Source organism: Astatotilapia calliptera, chromosome 3, assembly GCF_964374335.1.
Source record: "Astatotilapia calliptera chromosome 3, fAstCal68.1, whole genome shotgun sequence".
In the NCBI taxonomy this organism is placed as follows: Eukaryota; Metazoa; Chordata; class Actinopteri; order Cichliformes; family Cichlidae; genus Astatotilapia; species Astatotilapia calliptera.
Genome location: NC_137424.1, coordinates 2,085,023 through 2,108,180, shown reverse-complemented (window position 1 = coordinate 2,108,180; position 23,158 = coordinate 2,085,023). Strand labels below are relative to the sequence as shown.

The window sequence follows — 23,158 nt, the reverse complement described above, 5'->3', positions numbered from 1 at the left end:
AAAAGCAGAGCTGATCGAGGATTTCAGTGATGGCTCCAAATATCTAACCTGCACTTTTACATAGCAGCTGCTCCGTCTGTCAGTAATTTAAAAACTTTTAATGAGCTGCTGTTTCTCACTGACCGTCAGCTGTAGCTGAGCAGGATATCATTGCATTTGAATCCTCCTGGCTCTCTTTAACCCGAGTTCCTTCTGATTGGTTTCCTGGTTCTACAAAGAGAGTCTGCTGCCTGAGGGCCCCACCTCCTCCTCCACCTACTGCTGTGGACATTTACAAAACGTCAATCCAAGAAAAATTGTCTGGTTTGTAATAGATAGTCATTTTTTATTAGAGTCTACAGCAGGAACCAACCTGAACCTTGTTATGAGCTGAATCAGTGCTGGACTGTAGAAATGCTGTTTCAGTGGCTGCTGCAGGAACTAACATGGAAACGTGTTCAGCAGCTTTCCAGCTCTAATATAGGAAACACAAGATCAGAGTTTGGACACACTGGAACCAAACAGTTTTGTCTCGGACTTTTATTTCAGCATCATCGTTTGGGTTGAATTAAAACCTTTCAGCAACGCTAACCAGACTTTACGAGGTAAACGTGTATCTCCAAGAATGTCTTGCTAAGAGTCGCGTGTTCTGGGAAACAACACACAAATCAGTGGCGTCAATAAGGTTGTGTTTCATGTAATACTCTAGACTTTACTGTGAGACCATCACTAACATGCAGACGTCACAAAGTTGTTCACGGATCACATTAATCCAGAGTCACAGACATGCAGAGACACTTCCAGGTATAACATATATAATCCACACAGTCAGTCACAGCTGAGCTCTTTACTGAAGTCAGCATCAGCTCTCTGCTCGCTCTCACATCATATTCATGACAATCAGACGTGTTTCAATGATGCTGCTGTTTTCAGCCAAGCACACAGTCTCCATGGAAGTTTAAACTGGAAACACTGGTAACTGCAGCAGAGTTTCATTTGGAGCAGACCTGATCTTTGTGACGCATCAACATGTCAACACAGTATTTAACAGAACTGCAGTTTGCATCAGATCATACATCAGACTGACCACGTTTGTAATTTCATCAAACCTGCCATTAACATATTCAACAGTACTTACACTATCTTAAACATGTTTTCTTTTTAAAATGTTTGCATATTTATTAAATATAAACTGTGCAGTATTTCATTGATGGAGGCCAAGAAAACACAGTTACAGGAGAAATGTATTTAAGCTTGAAATGTAGCTGCACTCGGTAGAATTGAGCCAACTGGTTGTCTTCATTTTCAGTTCTGATGAGCTCACATGTTTAAGATCATCAGTTTAAAGAACCATAAGGCCGTGGATCCTTAAGGGTTTTATGGTTTGAGTTTACAGTGAGAGGTGTTGATAATGATGTTGGCTGTTTTCAAGTTGAACAATCTTCCAGGGAAGAACATTTAAACCCATTTCCTGTATATTCCAGCACATGAAATAAAATAATGTTTTGTGTTTCCACTCCGGAGTGGGGCGGGTGGAGGTCTGCCCACAGCGGTCATGTCAGGGGGAGGATCCGGGGGTTTCTCTGTCAATGTCACGTTCCCATGGCAGCGTGCTTGCTCAGATCTGAAGTGTTATGGTCCTGGGTGGGTGGCCCAGTGTTTTTTGAGTTTTGGTTTCTTCTCATGGTTCCTTAGTTTTTTAGTGTTTCCTGAGTTCTAGTTTTAGGGTTTGTTATGTGGCTTCCTTCTGCATTTCCTGTTTTATTGTGAAGGTCTGTGTCTTATGCCAGAGTGTTCAGTTTGCGTTTCCCCTGTCTCGTCTTGTCAATCAGAATCGGCCGTGCCTCCCTCCTGTGTGTAGTTTCCCCTCTGTGTATTTATAGTGTGTGTTGTCTCGTGTTCGTCGCTGGTTCGTCTGTGTCGTCTACTTCATGTCTCCCTGCATATCTTTCTAAGGATTTCAGGTTTGAGGTTAGTTTTGTTTAGTGATGGGTAGATGAGGCTTCGTGAAGCGTTTCAGCACATTCCCCAAACTGTACCGATACTGTGTCGACACAGTGTTGCTGTTTTGCTCCATACTGACACCTGCTGGACTTTAAATATCATTGCAGGCAACTTACTTGAGACTCAACAGACACCTAGTCATACTTGTTTACACTGTAAGGTACAGTGGAACCCCGACTTACCAAATTAATTCGTTCCCGAGGGTCTTTCGTAAGTCGAACATTTTCGTAAGTGGAACATTTTTGTAAGTCGAACATTTTTGTAAGTGGAACATTTTTGTAAGTCGAAGCACCCATTGCGCGTTTTGAGTGAGGCGATGCTGAATGATAGGCTATAGGCTAACAACAATACTCTAACTAGAACAACAATACATCAGTGGAACAGCGATGCGCAAGTACGGAAGCCAAGGGGTTGTCTCCGAAAACATTAGAGCACTTTTGCAAACATGTGATGTCTTCAGGGGCGGATCTAGAAGGGTGGCATGCATGCCACCCTTCTAGATCCTCCCCTGAAGACATGGGGTGGCAAGTGCCACCCCAAAATGATCTCTTGCCACCCCAAGTGCCACCCCAGTTTTGCATATGACGGTGTTGTTTATTAAAATAAGATCGCATTAACAGTTTGAGCGTAGTTACAGTCAGCAGTGAATATAAATGCTAAAACTGAATATATTCCCTGGAAAACAACCCTCATAGGAGCAGGCCAGCAAGTCTCGCACCAGTTGTGACATCACATCCTGTGTCGTGCGACACAGTCGTTGTGGTGCGTTGGTCAGTATCGCTTAATTTTTGTAACTTGATCCATTGTGCTGTGGTCGTTGCAATTTTCCCACCATTTTAATGATGATCCTGCACCGAAGCTCAGAGACACACGAACACACAGAGTGAGATGTTGAAGTAGTTTGAAAATGTGAATTTGTGGAGAGAACTTGGCAAAAAACACCCTCAACAAAGTCGTGGCTTCCAGGTTTGGCTTCTCCTTATCAGCTCGTGTGACGTGAGCATAAGTCTTTGCACAGATAATGTTCATATGTGGATTCCAGGTTTTCTGGAGTTAATTGTGAAAGCAAACATTAGTTCACAGTGATGTTAATTAAGGCCCAAAGTTTAGGAACGAACGTCAGCACTTCACTAATGAATGTAATGCTGATTCATGTGCTTGTTTTGTAATGTGCATGTTGTGCGTTGCTATTTCCCATATTCTTTGGCACTGATAGATGAAGAGTCTCAGGCAGGACCGAGGCTGCCAGCTGCTGACAGTGAGCAGGGAGAGAGCAGCAGAAGCTGGGCAAGAGCAGGGCACCTTCAGCCCCCTTCATCAGTCAGAAATCATTTGGGTGTCTGTGTGAAATGTCTGATTTTTAAAATCTTTTTGTAGACATATTTATTAAATGTTTAACAATTATATAGAAGAAAGACAATGTAAAGAACAAAACATGACAAAACAAAAATGAGTTGAAGTTATGAACTGTTTCTGAGAGACAAATAACACCAGGATCCTTTTTGTGTAGCTGACAGCTGGTAACTGTGCAGGGGCGGGTCTAGCAAAGTGTTGCCAGGGGGGCAGGCAGGGCATTAACAGGGAGAGGGGGGCACAAAGACATACTTTTCTTTCTTGTTCTCATTTAAAATGTCTCACTTTTAATAAATAATTATCTGAATCTTACAACAAACGTTTTCATCTGATGTAAAATGTATAGAAATCCATTATTGTACATAGTCATTTTTTAGGGTCCCATCATAATTTCTTCAGAAGTAAGTACTGCATATGATGCCAGTGTTTCCCACATTTTCTAGATTCTGCACCAGTACTGTGTGTAAAATGCATCAAAAAGTCCGTTTGATTCTTTCTCAGCTGTCTTTCTGTCTCCTTTCACTTTTTAAAGGTTGCCATGTTAGAAAACATATTTTGCCCTGCCGTGCTGTTTATTGATGTGGCAAATGAAAGGTTTATGAAAACATATCTAAATCTGTCATCAGTAATCAGCAATGATCATGTCTCACCTCTAGTCTCTGTCTTAATGTCAGGTTTCCACCGTGTGTTGTAGATGTTCAGGAGGTTAACTCGACCAACAGTCTACTTCCTGTTTAGAATACCAGGACAGGGAGGATGGTGCAGGTTTAAGTTTATTAGACTGATGCATGTATACCAACAAGACAGCGTCCATCACTGTCACAACAGCGTTTGTTTTCATTCAAAGGCTTTATGGTTTTTCCTTTAATACCTGGGGGGCCGGTCTCCAGTCAAAATGCCCGGGACCATTTTTTCTCCCAGTCCAGCCCTGGTCAGGAGTCACAGTCAAGTGTGAGCTGCATGGCCCCTCTGTGAACATTGTGGCTTTCCTAATGGCCCCTGTTGAGTCTAATTGTTGAATGTGTTTCTTAAATTTTACAGGTCTTAGTTCAATCTGTAGGATCAAGACATTCCTTTGATCCTGACCACCTCTCCAGCCACTCTGTGCTGGGGGAGGATTATTGTCGACACATCTCTGTGAAGATTCTGTTTCTTGTGTGGTCAGCTTCCTGCCCTTTAGTGGCTTCACTGTGTTGTGCACGGTGCACAACCAACCAAGCTGAGATAAACAGTCTGGAGCCCATTTAGTGCTTCATATGAAAGTGTGAGGATTTGAAAGCAAATCTAAAATCAAGCAGGAGTCAGTGTGAGAATGATTTGTGCTTTTCCTCAGTCAGATGCTGGGAGTTTCAGTTCATCCATGTTCAGCGTGCTGTGCTTTGTGTAACAGGAGAATATGACAGTATAAATCAAGTCTTCATGTCACTGAAAGCCTCCACAGTCTGCTATGGAGGTGCATCAGTTTGGATTTACAAGAAGAACATTTCTTAAACCTGCCACAAGATGGCGCTCCAACAGAAGGGATGTCCACAGTGTAACACAGACACACACATACTGTGTGAATGTGTGAGTGAATGGGCTTTCAACACAAGACTTCTGCTGCTACCTTTAATGACATAATTAGCTAACAAGAACAAACTGTTAATTACCACCAAAGAACGGCTCCAGATTTTAGCTGCTGACCATTTTGTGAAACGTTGATTACATCAGCTTATTGTTGATTTTTCAACCTTAATATCAGCTGCTTTAAAGGAGCCTGGTTCTCTCGCAGTAACACTTTTCTTCACTAGATGCAGTGCAGGCACAGTCTGTGTTTCTAAACTACACACTAATGTTCATTGTTGTGCAGCTAAATCCTCCCTCTGGATGGGAAGAATCCCTGTCAGGCTTCAAACACCTGGCTTGGTGTTCTGGAGCTAATGTGTCACCTGTGAGGACTCTGAGATGAACACACAGCAGACACTTCAGTTCTCCGTCTGTGTGTCCTCAGTTTCCCAGCATGCCTTGGCTGTGGTGGTGGAGGTGAATGAGGGGGAACATGCTGCTCTGTCAGCACTCAGGTTTCATACCTGGTGATCTCAGAGGACAAAGCGGCGTTACAGCAGCGCACGTTGATGAGACCTGATGCTCTGAACAGTTCAGACTTCAGCCTCACTCTGAGAAAACAAACGACTGACTGTCAGCAGCAACTACACCTGCTCCATCAGTGACGGAGAGAAGAACTGAGACTGAGAGACATACAGCTGCAGGTCAAAGGTCAGAAACGCCCGCTCTTTGTACGGGTCAGGAGTTAGTACTGCAGAGGTCAGAGGTCAGCTTGCTGACAAACCATTTGAAACAGTTTGGAGCTAAAAGCACAACAGCAGAGGAAAGAAGAGACACTGCAGAGATGATGCAAAATATTGTGTTTTGTTCTCAGCTGTCAAAAAGTGTAACACACGTGTTCCAGCACAGCCTTTGTGTACTTTCACTTCTCCATACTGTCCATTGGAAATCCTGTTTGTTCCTTTTTGATTTCAGTCCATGTGTCCAAAGCAAACTTCTGTCCCACACTTTCTCTGCTGACTCTTCACCGATGCTCAGATGATCTCAGATGATTTCACCAGAACTCATCAAAATTCGGGCTCCACAGAAACCCAGACGTCACTAAACAAGCGTAAGAAGCAAAGTGAAAACTGGTCGTTCAGCTTTATTGACCAAAGATAAGCTCACATGTCACCTCATGACACAGACACTTATTTCCACAGCATGCACGAGGACTGACAATAAGTGTCTATAAAGCCACTTCTATCTGCCACACCTGTGCTTCTGTCATGGTTGCTCTCCTCTCACTCTGTCATTTATCCACAGTCTGCCTCCCTCTGCTCCGTCAGCTGACGTCCTCTCTACACCACCTGCTGTGTTTTATCCTGCAAAAACACATTTAAGAAGCGTTGCACCGAGTAACGGGAGGAACTGGTGTAAAATCCATTTAAAGGAGGTGGTGCTGAGTGCTGTGACTGGGGTCCCACCACTGACATCACGGGTGGAGGACATGTTGGAAAACTGCTACAAAGTGCTGTGCAGCCAGCAGAGCTTACAGTCTGTCCTGTGTGTCATACAGGCTCTCACACTTAGTGTTTCTGTGACACATTGAAGAGAAGTTTGTGTTGTTCACAGTTGTGCTTGTACTGAGTGACAGCTGACATGACCTAACAGGAATAATGTGTCTGTGCTGAATGAGAAGTAACACACAATGAAGTCTTGATGCATCTCAATCATCCAGGAAAGTGAGTCTGTTGCTTCTGTTCATCTGGACGCAGCGTTTTGTGGGAGAAACGTGTCGTCATCATCAGGTGACGTCTTCAGTCTCAGCTGCAGGTTTCAGTCTTACAAACAGGACATTTGCATAAAGACTGAAAGCAGCTGCAGGAACGATGGGCTGGGAGCTCCGTTCCTTCATCTTAATTATGCAGATTCTCAGGACCATTGATCAACAACCACTGATCCATGTCCATGAGTCCCATTCACAGAGATGTGGGAATGGCTGCAGTCACAGCATGTAAGATGGAAATAAATGAGAAGTATTTAGCTGAAGTGGATTTGATTTATGTTACTTCTTTTTTAACTTGTAGTTCTACATTGGAAGATTATTGTGATATTGAAATATAAAAATACATTTATATTCTATTATTTTCTCAAAATAAGCGTCACACTCGTGGAAGCCGGTGTAGCCGCCGAAACGCCTGCATTTATGGAGACTTTCAGCCCCAGGTAGGCCAGTTATGGATCTTGGGATCCACATTATGTCAGCAGCTGTTCTCCACCGTGAACTGTGTTCAAACAAACACGCTCACGCCTCACAGACGACAGCTTACAGTCCTGTAGAGATAAAGTGACTTCGTACAGCCCCGACCTGCAGACGCTGTGCGCAGAGGTTCAGGAGCAGAAGTCCCGTTGTAAACATATCACGGCAGACCCGACGATGTTTGCATGAACGCGCTTTTTTTAAAAGTCAGGTCAAGGCTCCAAAAGCCCAAAGGCGATATAACAGTTTGTGTTTGCTACATGGATCATTGTAGTTCAGCTTTCCTTTGTTATATTTCTTTAAGAGCTCAAAATGTGTTCATTACATAAATCAAATGTAATTTTCTCTGTAGCACTTCATGGATTTCATAAGCAACACACTGTAGTTGTTCACACAAAGCATAAAGGTAAAAACAATATACACAGTGTTATCTTCATTTTAGATGTCACAAAGTATTTGCGGCTCCCAGTGTTTTCCCGAACCCTGACCCTTTGCGTGGAAACCGGGTCCAAAAGGCTCTTTGGGTGTTAAAGGTTGCTGACCCCTGCACTAGGCCCACTAGTCCCCAGAGATCAGGAAAAGGGCCTGAGGGTGCTGTGTTTGGAGTCTGCTGGTTACAGTGTGCAGGACCTCACAGGCTGCTGCAGCGTTAGCAGAGGGCGGGACATACACAGCTATCATAATCACGTGTGTAAACTCTCGTGGTAGATAGTACGGTCTCATGCTAACCGCTAGCAGCTCAATGTCCTTACAGCATAGCGTCTCTTTGATAGAGAAATGCCCAGAGTTACACCATCTATCGTTCACAAACACAGCCAGACCCCCTCCTCCCTTCTTACCACTCTCCGCTGTTCTGTCATAAGAGGCTCAGCAGCTAAAGCAGCACACCTGGGTCTCCCAGCCTATTAAAAGCAGCCCTTTGCTTCACCTGCTTCACTAAACATTATTATTTTAAGCAGAGTGGTGTGATTTATGTAGGCATTGCTGTGTGACAGGATGACTTTTCTTGCACACCCACCAAATGAGGGCGCACATGCTTCCACGCCCACTGGTGACTGCACACATCCTTTCAAGGAAGCATTTCATTCATCCCTAACAAATGGAACAAAACACTGTGCAGCGTGTTCAGGTTTGAACGTGGCCCTGGCCTCTCTCTGCATCCACCTGGCACATGCAACACACATCCACTCCCTGCTGAACTGCTTGTATTTGATGTGTTGAAGTTTTGGTAAAGTTTGAATAAATTCCACTTTATTTATAGGAACATTTCATCTGTGGACTCCTGCTTCCCCTCTCCTTGAGCCAGTTTGTGACGGGAACATGACATAAGAAAAGTAATTTATCCCTTTTTGATTCTGTGTATCTGGCGCTCATCCAGTGAGTTCACACTTGGCAGAAACAGACTGAATTTGTCTGGAGAACTTTGGCTTCAGCCAAGTTAGATAAACACACTGTGTCTCTGTCAAAACAGCAGTGTAGTTGTGGCACCCCTGTGAGGGAATGACCACATGAATATTATTTTGTGTAAAACACTCATGTAACGGGACATTTTTCATTGCTATATGTATTTATTTTCAGTTTCTTTAAGAGGATAGAAAATCCATGTAACAGGGATTCATTTTATGTTAGAAAGCAGTGAGGGCGGAACTTTGGTGCTTGCTCCGGGGTTTCGGGGAGCAGTAAGTGGAGCCCACCTTCCGCTGCTTCCTCAGACACGTTCTGGAGGAAAGCAGAGACGCATCGTGTCTTCCTTACTCTGCTCTTCACCTGCTTTTACAGGTCGGTACACGGTGCTCGCACCGAAAATGTTGTTTATTGTCACCATGGTTACCCACGTTAATGTGAATGGGAGAGTTAAGGCGGTCCGCCAAAGTTATTTATATGTAAACACGGGAGAAAACCAGAGGAGTGTCCCGCGCGACCGCACCGCGAGCCCGCTCGTTAGGTGGAGCGCTCGTGAAGCAGAGTCAGTGCGCTCCTATGCTCTGTGCAAACGTGTTGTAATGCTCCAATCAAATCAGTTCTGTGAGATGTGAATGTTAATAGTTCTGTTAAAGTGACTGAGTAGATTAGCTAGTGTAACACAAGCACTCTGAGCAACTCTGTGTAGCTAACAGAGGCATTCATGGGTTGATTCAACAAGCTGTGTTTCATGATGCACTAAATAGTGATTTTGCCAGTAAATTACTGGAGGGAACAAATGTAATGTATTTACCAATGCTGTTATTGAATAGAACTGTTTAGCCAGTAAGACACTGCAGAAGACAATGTGATGTGTTTATTGATATGATAAAAGGATGTAGCTGTTATGGAAAGAAGTGTGAACTTGAGAAAGTGAACCAGTTAAAAAGAGTATATTTCACTGATGTTGTGAAATAAGTAAATGTCATTGATGTGAATGAGGAACCAGCTGAACAGTATATTGAAAGCTCATGTTTAGTGTTTTATAGCATTTATTTGTGTGAAATAAATCAGACTCAGACACGTTGTGGAGGAAAGCAGAGACGCATCGTGTCTTCCTTACTCTGCTCTTCACCTGCTTTTACAGGTAACATATTTGTCATCGAGGTCTTCATCCTTGGGACCCGTAACATAGTAACTTCTTCATTGTTATACTTCTATAGTTTTCCCATTTTGTGAGCTGTGGATGTGGAAAGTGTCTCAGTGACACATCCACATGAAAACGGCGTTACCTTCGTTCATTTGCACGTCAAATGAACGAGCTGTTTGGACTTTAACGTCACAGCTGATGCTTCGATACTCGAACTCAAGAGTTCAGCTTCCACTCAGAGGTACAAGTACACACAGCAAAGATAAACGTGTACACAAGGTGGAACCCACAAGTGCACAGCTCCAACCAGAGATGGGCAGTAATCCGATTACTTTTTTCAAGAAATGAGTAAATTGAGGGATTACTATTGCAAAAAAGGTAATTAGATTACTGTTACTTTGCCGTAAGCACGCTGCGTTACTGCGTTACTAAAACCGCAGCTGTGTGCAGATGAACAATGGATAATCTATCGAGTGTGGAGAGAGTGTGAGCGTGCAGCATTTAAAGCGTGGAAGCACTGACCTTACTTTGAGTTTGACTCTGTAAAAAGTGACAAAAACATTAGCGTCCGCTGTTCACTGCGTGGGAAGACAACATGCTCACTCACTATGTGTTAATGGGCATGCTTATTTATAACTTTGATAAAATGTCATAAAAATAATTCCATGCCAGCTCACCATTGGTGATCAGGTAGTTTCTGTTCCAGTTCCAGTCCCATAAATCATGAAGCTTGCTGCCAGAAAAGCTTCAAATCTCCTTTGAAAGCTGTTTGTGGTCTTGATTGTGGGAGCTTCAGTTGTCTGACTCCAGCTGCCACACAGTGCTCACTGATATCATTTGCAAAAACCCCAGTGTGACAATATTTATCAGGAAGTGACGACTTTTCTTTGAACATTTGCTAAGGCTAAGCTGTGCTTTCTACCACAGTTGGGAATTTCCTGGTTTACAACAAATTATTGTGTCAACACCGCATAAGATTTCAAACTACAGGAAAATCACTGGAGTTATAAGAGGCAGACAACGACACACACACCACATGCATGCTGTTGCTATTTATTGTGGATTAACCTGTCAAGGGCAAGAACAAAAGAATTCTGCCTCAAATACAGGAAATCATAGCTTTCCTGTATTTCCTCCATTGTTGGCATGCTGGTTAGTGCTGTTGCTCCACAGTAAGAAGGTCCTGGGCTAAATTATCCATGAATGTAAACGGCTGTGTGTTTCTATCTGATAGACTGGTGAGCTGTCCAGGGTGTACCCTGCCTGGTAACCTATCACTTCAGGGTTATTTCCCAGCCCTGCTGCAACCAGGATAGAGATAGGAGGATGGTAGTTGTTGTAGACCCATTCAATTTCAATTGAAGGATTAAAATGTTCCAGGAGCTCAACTTACTCCATCTGAACATGTTTCAATCGTGTTTTATGAACACAACATGCAGGTTTACTGAATATGAAAAGGTTGTGTTGATTTAACTCAGTTGTTTAAGTTTCTGCCAAAGCAAAACCTTTGTGTGCAACCAGTGTCCACTATTGAATCAAGTAAATCCAACATGTTTTTGTCAGTGCAAAAGGAGTTACGGTGCCTGTATTCCTGCACAATATTGTCCCGGGAGGGAGAAAAACTTTCTGGTGAAGTTTTGGTTGATTTTTGGGTTTTGCTTGACACTAGGTTGATTTTATCAGTGAGGTTTGGATTGTTTTCTTTCTCTAAGAGAGAGAAAGATGGTTTTATGCTTGGACATGTTTGCAATGGGCCCCAGTATTTGTTACTTTATTAGTATTTTATTGGTTGCGTTTGTTTGTGCTTTTGTTACAGTGCACTGAGATAAGAACATCTGAGAGGTGTGATCCACCGGTGGTGATATTTTGGTATTTTGTGAGTTCCCGATTTAACAAATCAGCTCTTTAATCCAGACCTGAGAGGTTGAACTTTAAAGCGCTATAAAATATTCTTACTGGAAACAGTGGCAAAGTGTTTTTCTCCATGATTATAATGGGCTTGGGAGAAATTCACTTATATGTGACATTGATCACATGAGAAGTCCTGAGCCTAAAAGGATTGCAGCGAGTCAATCCAGTCTAAAAACAAGGAACTGTTTTCCTTTAAAATGATGACGTCATCCTGCTGGTGATGGAGGCTCGAATAGGCTGCGCGTGAGACTCCATTATCAGCAATATCTGGTATGAATGTGTGTGGATGTATGCATGTGACTGGACTGTGACGGACTGACGACTAAAAGTTTAACTGACTTGATACTGAGACAAAAACGGTGCCGACTTTAGGATTAGTGAATGTCCACAACAATTCACCCAGCCTGTAGAAGAAGGGTGGAGGTTTTGTCTTGCTTTGTTTGTGCAGGAGCAGAAGGATGACAGAGACTAAAGGGGGAGGCTGTAGCTTCACATGAGTGTGAGCTGCAGACTGAACCCTTTGGTTGCTAATGTTGAGTCACTGATGTTTGCATTAAGAAAATTGTGTTTTATTAGCTGTGTTTTAATTAAGGTATCACATTATATTGTTGGGAATGTTGAATGCTAAAGTGAAGAAAAGCTTTGATTTCACTCATGACTGAACATGTTATTATTAACCATAGCAGGCCACTGTAAAGAGTCAATTAACTTTTATAGAGTGTTAAGGTTCAAAATATTGGGGATGGAAACAAGAGAAAAACCACAATAACAACACTGGTCCGGCCGGGTTGAGTCAAACGATGATTTTAATGATCACACGCGTGGGAGATGGACACTGATGCAGACAGCCTCAAAATCTCAAAATGGTGGAGCATTGCTCAAACTTTTATAGCCTCTGGTGCCTCCACCTTATCATACAAAGAAAAAAAATTAAAAATACAAAAAAAAAATGTGAATTACTAGCAATTAAAGGCTGCACTGCAAATGCTCTCTGTAACATTTCTGTTAAACAAGAAGTCACATACCCAGGACTGTTAATATCCAAAGACCAAAAGTCAAGATGCTCATCAAACTTGTCAAACAGTGTTGGGGAATTCTCAATGGTGCTTGGTGCCATACCCTCAGGGACTTTAATGTTATATAAAAACACTGACAGCTCAATATCTGCCTCAGTCACTCTCCCTGATCCAGCTGAGTCAGGAACTTGGTAACAGCAATAAGAGAATACGTAGTTTATTACGGCGGGGAGTCTCTGGCTGGCTGGAGCGGCATCTAATAACCAACTCGCAAAACAAAATAAAAACAACAAACAGATATTATGATACAGACTTATAATCTGCACCGATGTTTTTTCTAAATTCTATAAAGTGAGCGCGAGAGCCCTCGGTGCGCCTGCGCGCTGCTGAAGTCAAAGTAAACTTTATTGTCATCTCCTCTACAGACAGTCCAGCATATAGAGAGACGAGACGACGAGGCTGCAGTTACAGCGGTGCAAGTAAACAAACAATAAATATAAGAAGAGTAAGAAAATAAATCTACACTTTAGGACTCGGGGTAAAGGATCAATAACAATTTAAATTTATAATTTACAGTTTGATGATTTAAAGTCTCACACAACCCGTCAAAAGGGGCGGGGCCGGCTGCTTCCAAGTAGAGCACATTTCATTTATAATGATGTAAATCCAAGCCCATCATGGATTCACCATCTGAATCCTGGGTTGTGTGAAATCCCAGAAATCAACCTTAGACAAAGTGAATCTGTGAACTAAGGTGTAGGTCTGTTAGGTTAATTGTGCTGATCCTCGGGTTGGGGGATTTGTGTTTGTACTGGAGCGCAAAATTCAAACCAATGGAAGATGGACAACAAAAGTTTAAAGCCATCAGGTGCTCAGTTTATGTATTTATTTTTGGCCTACATCAGTAAGAAATGCCAAATTATATACACAAAGTTACAGGAATCACCACTCCTGTTATTCATGATGATTTCAGTAACATCACATAATAACATGTAACGTTATTATGTGATGTGCGTACTGTTAATGCTGATACTGTGGTGAAATTCTCTGCTTCTTTTGTGTATTCTGCATCTATTACGTCAGATTGTCTTACCCCTCATATGGTTGAGAATTTTGCCAATACCCTGTTAACTACATGTTCCTCCATCCTCGACACTGTGGCACCTATTAAAATGAAGCGCCCCAGAACTTACTCACAATGTTGGTTAAGTGACTCTGTTCGCGCTCTACGACGTGCGTGTCGGCGGGATGAGAGAAGGTGGAGGAAAGATAAACTCCAGGCATCTTACGACATCCTACGTACTAGTCGCTTGAAGTTTCAAACTGCTGCCAAAATGGCTAAAGCAGCTTTTCTTTCAAAAATTATCTCTACCAATGGTAACAATCCTCGAATTTTATTTAAAATTTTTAACTCTGTGGTCAACCCCTGCCCCACTATGCCGCTGCCGTGCTCCACGGTTCTTTGCGAACAATTTTTAAATTATTTTTTAGATAAAGTCTCATCTCTTAAATCTGCTCTTCCTTTAATGACAGGCCCTGCGTTTACCCCTGACTGTTCCTCTTCCTTCTATCAGTTTGAACCCGTTTCACTCCCTACTCTTAAGCGTCTGGTTGAACAACTGAACAATACTAATCTCGTATATGATGTTCTTCCATCTCGTATAGTTAAGGACTGTTTTAGTGCAATTGGACCTAGTATATTGTCCCTTTTGAACTCTTCTTTGCTCTCTGGTTGCGTACCATCAGCCTTTAAACATGCTATAATTCAGCCTGTTCTTAAAAAAAGGAACCTCGATTATAATGATTATGCGAACTATAGGCCGATTTCCAAGCTTCCGTTCTTGGCCAAAATTCTTGAGAAGATAGTGTTGCTTCAACTCCAGGCCTACCTGGATGAGAATAGCATTAATGATAAATTCCAATCGGCCTTCAAACCACATCATAGCACTGAGTCAGCGCTGCTCCGAGTTCTCAATGACCTTCTACTAATGGCTGACAATGGACGCTCCTCGGTCCTAGTGCTATTGGATTTATCGTCGGCTTTCGATATGGTTGATCATAAAATCCTATTGGCGAGACTTGAGCACACTGTAGGCATCAAGGGTGTTGCCTTGGATTGGTTTAAATCATACTTGTCCAATCGGCTCTCCTCGGTTCACTTGGCCACTTCCTCTTCCTTCGCTGTACCTGTCTGTTGTGGTGTCCCTCAGGGATCTGTGTTAGGCCCTACTCTGTTCTCATTGTACATGCTTCCATTAAGCGCTATCTTTGAGAAATATCACATCGCTTTTCATTATTATGCTGATGACATTCAGATCTACTTTGAGTTAAATGATGACCTAGCTTTGTCCTTGAATAGTTTTCGAGAGTGCATGTGTGAGGTCAGGCAATGGCTCCTGGCAAATACTCTTATCCTTAATGATAAGAAAACTGAAATTGTGGTCTTTGGCAGTGACGTCCTTCGTGCCAAACTTCGTGATGCTTTTGGTTTTCTCACTAGCTCCTTTTCCGACACTGTTAGGAATTTGGGCGTGTTACTTGACAGCTCATTTAAACTTGATAGACAAGTGTCTGCTGTTGTTAGATCCAGTTTATACCAACTCCGCCTTATTTCTAAGGCCAGGCAGTACATCCCGCATAAAGACCTGGAAAAACTCATCCATGCCTTTGTAACTTCGAGGCTGGATTACTGCAATTCACTCTATTTTGGACTCCACTCTGCCTCCTCCATAGATTACAGACAGTCCAAAATGCTGCTGCAGGCATTCTAACCAAAACTAAGAAGTTTGCCCACATTACTCCCGTCCTAGCTGATTTGCACTGGTTGCCTGTGAAATATCGTATCCAATTTAAAATTCTGCTGTTTACTTTTAAAATCACTAATAACACAGCACCGAGCTATCTTAAGGAACTCTTAAGCTTATATGTCCTGCTAGGGCTTTAAGATCATCCTCACAGTTACTGTTGGTGCAGCCTAGATCTCGGCTGAAGTCTAGAGGTGATCGAGCGTTTGCCCTGGCCGCACCAGAGTTGTGGAACAACCTTCCCATTGGCATTCGGGCGTCTGACTCTATTCAATCTTTTAAATCACGGCTTAAAACGTATTTGTTTAATCTTGCGTTTTCTACCGGTTAAATGCTGGCCTTGTCTGCAGTGATTTATTTTACTAATTTTCCTATCTTGCTTTTTATTTGCGCTGTGTATGTCTTATCCCCATTGTGTGTTGATGGCACAGTTATATTGTGCTATAGCTATGTGCTATAGTTATATTTTTTCTATTGGTGGCTTTTTCCTGTGAACATAATTCTACACTTTTATTTTTATGACTCTGATTATACTTGTGTTAATTTGTTCTATGTTAAGCACTTTGGCATGCCGTTGGTTTTTAAATGTGCTCTATAAATAAAGATTGTTGTTGTCCTGTAAGCACAGTCTGCCTGTGTCTTTTCTCTGCAAATGAACATTTTCAGCCAATATAGGTAATACATCAACATGGCTGCCGTGGCTACGTTAGGAATATTTATAATGTCATTTCCAAAACTTGCATATGATCTGCAATTTGTAGCAGATCTACTGACTGTCACAGAGCAGCTGGAGCAGTCTCAAATGCAGGTCAGTCCACTGCTGCCCCCTGTGGCCAAGTGCCATAGCTACTGCTGGATGAACTCGTGACACATCTGCACCTGTTTCTATGAACACATTGAGTCTGAGTGGCTGCACTTACACTGGTGCATTCAACATATTGAAAGATGCCAGCAATGTGGATTGTCAAGACTCAAACCAATCCACATTGCTGGCGTTGCATCTTTCAATGCCAGCAATGGCAGGTATCAGTGCTCAAACCTTTTGTGTTTGTTTCCAACAAGTTGCCCACCTCGGGAAACAAAAATGTGTTCTTTTACTTGTCAGATGAACATATGAGACACTTTGACTCTTCAGTGCAGTGTGGAGCCTAACAAAGATCTGTTTTGTGTCCCAGCTGATCAGCAGGAGGAGGAGAGTCTGACGGAGCAGCAGAGGAACATTTTCAGCTACTTGGACTCAGCTCAGCCACTACAGAGGAAACAATGAGCTCAACACAGAAGGTGACAGACAGAGCAGGACCATATGACCAAAGATATTTATCACCATATACATTTGAACATTTGCCATAACGATGTAGCTGACGATAGAATTGACACCAGACAAAATACTTTACAGCTGCACAACTTTATTAAAAAGCCATCAATGTATTTTCACTGAAACAAGCAGCTGTTGTTTATGTGTTTATGTACTAACAGCTGGAAACATTTCATAAAGCTTTGTTTGTCAGAAATGAAGGAGAACATATTTAGTTCATTTGTTTCTACATGAGCTCTGTGTGATTTGATGAGTATCTGAGGCTGAGACCACAGGACTGTAAAACATGATTGTTGGGCTTCATTTCTGTGCTGAACAGTCGTTTAAGATTAGCTGTAAATAACAATTAGCTGATGTTGTTCATGAGACTAAAGTCATCTCACTGTGGTAATGTAAATATAATATGGCCAATATTATAGTTATTATATTGTTGGCATTACTAAATTTGGCTCAGTGCTTACATATATGTGTAAAAAGCAAATGTAGGAGCTGTGATAACTGTGTCTGATAGAATGAAGAGTAGACTGATATATGAAATATTCCTTTATTGGGTGAGAAAATCAGACCATGTCATAACTGCTGTAAGTCACACAGAATAGATATCAGAGCCTTAAACAGGCTGACTTCTGCTAAATGGGTCAAACTGGGCAGAAAGTCTACAAACACATAACATCCTTATAGAATATGATGTAACACTATAGATCAACTTAGCTCAGAATATATAAAGCATATAAACAGTTACAGCAATATGATGCAACAAACACAGCAGCTACTGATCCAAAATACTCAAAGCTTCATAGAACTGAAACCAACATTTATTTTTAGCTCCATCCTGCTGCTGATACAGACTTTAGGTTTCTGAACATTAAACTTGTTGCTGCCTTTCATAGTGTGTAACTTGAAGGCCCTGAGTACTTTCTCCCACACTGAAAACACTGGGATGATCACATTATTTGAACATTACCTAATAAGACTGATTCAGCACAGACAGTTATGTTAAACTTTCCTAGCAGTGCTTCACAAACAGGGAACAGTCTGTCTATTCTCTCCATCTGTCAGCTGCTGCTGGCTCTTCCTCCTCCTCTTCCTCACACACTGCTGAGTTTGTCCTGGTGGATCATCAGGGCTGCAAAGCCTCACAGATGATGTGCAGCAGTGGCTCCCTCAGTCTGTCCTCACTCTGGACACTTGCAGTCGTCACACATGGAAATCAAATGTGTGATAAGCTGCAGGATTCAAACACAAGTGTAACTTATAAACACATGTTCATACTTTTATTCCACAATCAGAGAGAAAGAAACAGAGAGAGAATGCAGGACAGACAGACAGGTGACAGTCTCAGGTGTACACACTGCTACACAACAGCACCAGAGAAGCAGGATTTAGTGTTTGTGTTATTACGAGTGTAAACAAGAAGAGTTCCAGATGGTGCAGTGGACACATGTGTGACTGCTGTGATTAAAGCATCTTTCTTTCAGCTTAACGAGTGAACCGTCAGCTCGTTCAAACACACGTTAAAGTACGTTTGGCTCGACACCACCGAACAGAGGCAGCAATATAACACAGCTAACATTAACAGTGCAGTGGATCCTGCTTGTGCCGTGATGTTCAGGACTGCAAACCGAGCAGCATCACTGACTTTCAGCTTGTTGTGTTTGTGGATATATGACTGACTTTAATTATCCACAAAATCATCACATTCTCTGTCAGATGAAGGTCGACTATTGAACGGCGTATATTTTAAAGGCTTTAAAACCAAGTTAACGCTGAAAGTACAAACATCACTAATGTCACATAACTCTGCCGACAAGGCATAGCTATGGCTATGAAATGCTCTTTGTGTATCACTTCTTCATTATGAAAGATGTCATTAATGCACTAGTAATGTCTCATCTGGAGTATTGTTCAATCATTTGGTCAGCAGCTAATAAGACAGATCTTAACAGACTTCAGTTAGTCCAGAATAAGGCGTCCAGATTAGTGTGAAGATGTTCATACTATACTAATATTGATAAAATGCATAATAACCTTTCTTGGCTTCCTGTACAGGCTAAAATATTCTATGGCTTACTTGTAGTTCTAAAGAAAGCAATTCTGTTAAACACACCACATTTATTCTGCTCAGCTGCAGTATCCAGATGAAATACATCATCATATTACACAGTTTTCAACAAGCTGCAATTTAGTAAATGCTCGAGTTAAAAGTAACGTTTTGTAAAACTGTTACATTTAGAGCAACTTTTAAGTGGAATAAGTTGCCTTAAAAAATTAGAGAATTATTCAAAACTTCAATGAACACTTAAAAGCCGATTTACAGAGCTTTTAGTTGTTGTAAATATTGTACGACATGATTTGTTTTTGAAATTTGTGTAATGTGCATCAATGTTATTGATATTATTATTATTATTATTGATTGCTTATATTTGAACAATTGTGAAACCTCACTGTGGATGTAAGAGTGAAATTATGTGGATATCTTGAATCCACTTTATTGTGTAATATTTTATGTGAGTATTTGACGGAAGACGAGCAACATCTGTTGTGGAAGCTAACGGGGTTCCTTTAGAATAAACAAACATAGGATTTATTATCACTGAATAATTCTGTATAAATCTATACAAATTATAGAAATATGTAATAGGAAACAACAAAATAATCTAAATTATAAAATAATGTGTGTGTGTGTGTGTGTGTGTGTGTGTGTGTGTGTGTGTGTGTGCATGATTTTAGTGTTTGAACAGTCATGAATTATCTTTAACAGCAGGTTGGATGTAATGTGTTAGAACTACCAGCAGGTGGGGATAAGAGACCTTTAAGGTGTTTGGTGCCACGCTCCACCTTCAGGTTTAAAACTAGTGTTAATGGAGTTTGAAGGTTGAGTTTGTTCCACGACTGCATTTCACTCACTGCCTCTGTTTGTATCTCTGTCACTGCAGGACCAACATGGAGCCAGAAGTCAGCGCTCTCAGGAGGCCGACAAACCTCACAGAAGAAAGGGAGAGAAAAAACACACCTGTGACGAGTGTGGGAAGGGTTTTACTGTGAGGGCTAAACTAAAACGGCATCAGGTCATCCACACTGGAGAGAGACCGTTCAGCTGTGACTTGTGTGGGAAGGGTTTTACTGTGAGGGCTTCACTAAAACAGCATCAGGTCATCCACACTGGAGAGAGACCGTTCAGCTGTGACTTGTGTGGAAAGTCTTTTTCCAGGAAGGGTTCCCTAAAAGAACACCAACTCGTCCACAGTGGAGTTAAAGCGTACAGCTGTGATCAGTGTGGCAGAGCTTTTACTCACAGTAGCCACTTACAGAGGCATCTAGTTACCCACTCTGGAATTAAGGCATACAGCTGTGACGAGTGTGGAAAGTCTTTTTCCTTGAAGGGTCACCTAAAAGAACACCAACTCATCCACAGTGGAGTTAAAGCGTACAGCTGTGATCAGTGTGGCAGAGCTTTTACTCGCAGTAGAAGCTTACAGAGTCATCTAGTTACCCACTCTGGAATTAAGGCATACAGCTGTGACGACTGTGGGAAGGGTTTTACTGTGACGGCTTCACTAAAACAGCATCAGGTCATCCACACTGGAGAGAGACCGTTCAGCTGTGACTTGTGTGGAAAGTCTTTTTCCTTCAAGCGTTCCCTAAAAGAACACCAACTCATCCACAGTGGAGTTAAAGCGTACAGCTGTGATCAGTGTGGCAGAGCTTTTACTCAAAGTAGCCACTTACAGAGGCATCTAGTTACCCACTCTGGAATTAAGCCATACAGCTGTGATCAGTGTGGCAGAGCTTTTACTCAAAGTAGCCACTTACAGAGTCATCTAGTTACCCACTCTGGAATTAAGGCATACAGCTGTGACATCTGTGGAAAAACTTTCAGCCAGAGAAGGAGCCGAAATACACACCTACGCATTCACACTAGACATGATGTGTACTGCTGTGAACAGTGTGGCAAATACTTTACAACAGACGCACACTTACAACAACACATGTTTACCCACACTGAGGAGAGACCTTATCAATGTGACCTGTGTGAGAAGACTTTTAAATCTCCACGTCACCTGAGACGACACCAACAGATCCACACCAGAAAGAGAGTCTACAAGTGCAGCTACTGTGAGGTATGTATTTATATTGTTATCTTGTCATTTTAGCCTGACTGTTTGGAACTACTCTGCTCATTAAACTGTGTTAGCATGTTAGCAATTCTACTGCATGGAAAAGCAGCTCTGAGTGATTATTCAGATTTTCCTTTCAGTTATGATTTTAGTATTACTGTAGTATTATGGTGGTAGTATTGTAGTTATTGCAGCCCAGTAAACTGAGTGTGTTAACTGAAACAGTCAAATGTAGTTGGACGTCTGCAGAGATGCTCTTTATTTCAGGCGACGTTCAGGATACAAATGTTGAAGGACTGACTTACACTGTCTTTGTGTCTTTGTTTAGAAGCAGAGCGACACAGATGGATCCAGTTCTCAACCCTGTCATCACTGTGGTGGTGGGAAAGACTTTCATTGTGACCTCTGTGGAAAAACTTTCAGTCGGCAAGCTGCCCTTAAAACACATCAACGTAGACACACTGGAGACAAACTGAAATACTGCAAAGAATGTGGGAGAAGCTTCACCACATCAAGTGAGTTAAAACAACATGAACTGATTCACAGTGGGGTTAAAAAGCACCTCTGTGATCAGTGTGGGTCATCCTTCACCACTGCAGGTCAGCTTAAATCACACAAACGAGTCCACACAGGAGAGAAACCACACAAGTGCAGACACTGTGAGAGAAGCTTCTCACGGTCAGGTAGTCGTAACATTCATGAACGTACACACATGGAAGGAAACTACAGCTGTGACCAGTGTGACAAGAGCTTCAGGAATCTCAGTTCATACTCTGCACACAAACGATCCCACGTTACTAATAAACTGTTTCACTGTTACCAATGTGCCCAAACATTCACCTCATTGTCTGCTCTGTGCAAACATCAGCGCGATCACTCAGGGCTGAAATCACTCCCATCACTGGATCACAGTGAATCTGAAGACACAGAAAGATCCTCTGGTTTCTGTGTCAGACTCAAAAAGCTTGAGATCAGGCTCCACAGAGTTCAGATAGAATCTCCTGTAAAAATCTGATGAGGCAGCTGTGAATCAAACTCTTCCCCTAGTTCCATTTTAAGCTTTCAAAACTGTCCTACTGTAGTGTTCATGTCAAGTGGTTAGCTTTCTTTTCATCAGTTGGTTGAAAACTCTGTTTCCTATTATAAAGTTTTTGTTTTAATGTATTTTGATCCACATAAATGTTTTCTTGTTCAGGTTCTTTATGTTATTGAATCTTGCAAATGTTAAATAAAAAATTCAAATGTAAAATATCTTCACTGATGGTACAAATAAACTGTCCTTTCAGCTTTAGCTCCTAATTTATTCATTATTTATGGATGTAGCACAGCAGCCGTCTCTTGATTAACACATGGAGGGCTCGGGATCTGATGGTGTCGTCTCCCTAATTTGCCCACTCAGTAAATCTCACTCATGGCCAAGAAATTGAAATAAACCTTGTTTCCCTGCTGGATAGTGATCCACTGTAACTCTGCTCCTCCTTCCTGTTTAGGATTTCTGTGGCTGAAGTAAAATTCCCTCCATCCATCACTTATCCCAGCTAACCCAAAGTGAAATAAAGTTTTGCTGGTCTTAAAAAAGCATTACAATAATGGGCATTACCAATGCAAACTGAATGATACAGAAGATGAAAGAAGAGACTTTGATTAGTTAATAAATCTCATGATCTGGATTCATTGTGGCTGCTACACAGATACTTCTGGGTCACTTCTCTCAGTTAGGAACCTTCCTCACCAAACTGACTGTTGGACCACACCCCTGGTTTCATGAGAAATTGTTTCAGCCATGATTTCTCTTCCTGTATTTCAGAGTAAAGACTGAAGTGACAAATGGAAGCATGTTTAAAAAACACAATGTGAGAGAGACGTTGAGGTCCTTAGAAGTTACCCTGGGTTTTTCTGTCACCCTGCTAGATCAGAATCAGAATCAGAAAGGGTTTATTACCAAATGTTGAGCAGGTTTACAACATTAGGAAATTGCTGCGGTGCTTCAGTGCAAACATACTGTCATAAAAAAATTGCACTTAAATAGACATGAAAATAAATAAATAAATAAATAAAAGTAAGAATAAGAATTAAGAGTGCTACGTAGAAAGATATATACATGAGTGCAGGTGGTGATCAGTGCCAAACATGGAATGATGCAGTGACACAGCGTAGGGTCATGTGTTAGTGGCGGGGACAGTCATGTGGTTATTGTTCATGTGTCCGACAGCAGAGGGGAAGAAACTGTTCTTATGGCGAGAGGTTCTGGTGCGAATGGACCGGAGCCTCCTGCCTGAGGGGAGCAGGTCAAACAGACTGTGTCCAGGGTGAGAAGGGT

The 23,158-nt window shown here is 41.9% G+C and overlaps 1 protein-coding gene across 3 annotated transcripts; it reads left to right on the top strand.

Moving 5' to 3' along the window:
• The first annotated feature begins 6,342 nt into the window (after positions 1–6,342).
• Positions 6,343–22,129, top strand: LOC145423773 (uncharacterized). Of its 3 annotated transcripts, none has more exons than XM_080296572.1 (4): positions 6,343–8,902; positions 16,581–16,686; positions 19,657–20,841; positions 21,167–22,129. In XM_080296572.1, exons 2-4 carry the CDS (start codon positions 16,669–16,671, stop codon positions 21,851–21,853), a joined length of 1,890 nt encoding a protein of 629 aa, XP_080152698.1. In that variant the 5' UTR covers positions 6,343–8,902; positions 16,581–16,668; the 3' UTR covers positions 21,854–22,129. The 3 variants fall into 3 exon arrangements, with proteins under 3 accessions (XP_080152698.1, XP_080152689.1, XP_080152693.1); XM_080296563.1 differs by having other exon boundaries at positions 6,343–9,671; XM_080296567.1 differs by lacking the exon at positions 6,343–8,902 and having other exon boundaries at positions 16,128–16,686.
• Positions 22,130–23,158: the final 1,029 nt, after the last annotated feature.

Coding starts and splice junctions, on each gene's coding strand:
- LOC145423773 (XM_080296572.1), top strand. Junction 20,842..21,166: donor ACAAGTGCAGCTACTGTGAG/GTATGTATTTAT, acceptor GTCTTTGTTTAG/AAGCAGAGCGACACAGATGG.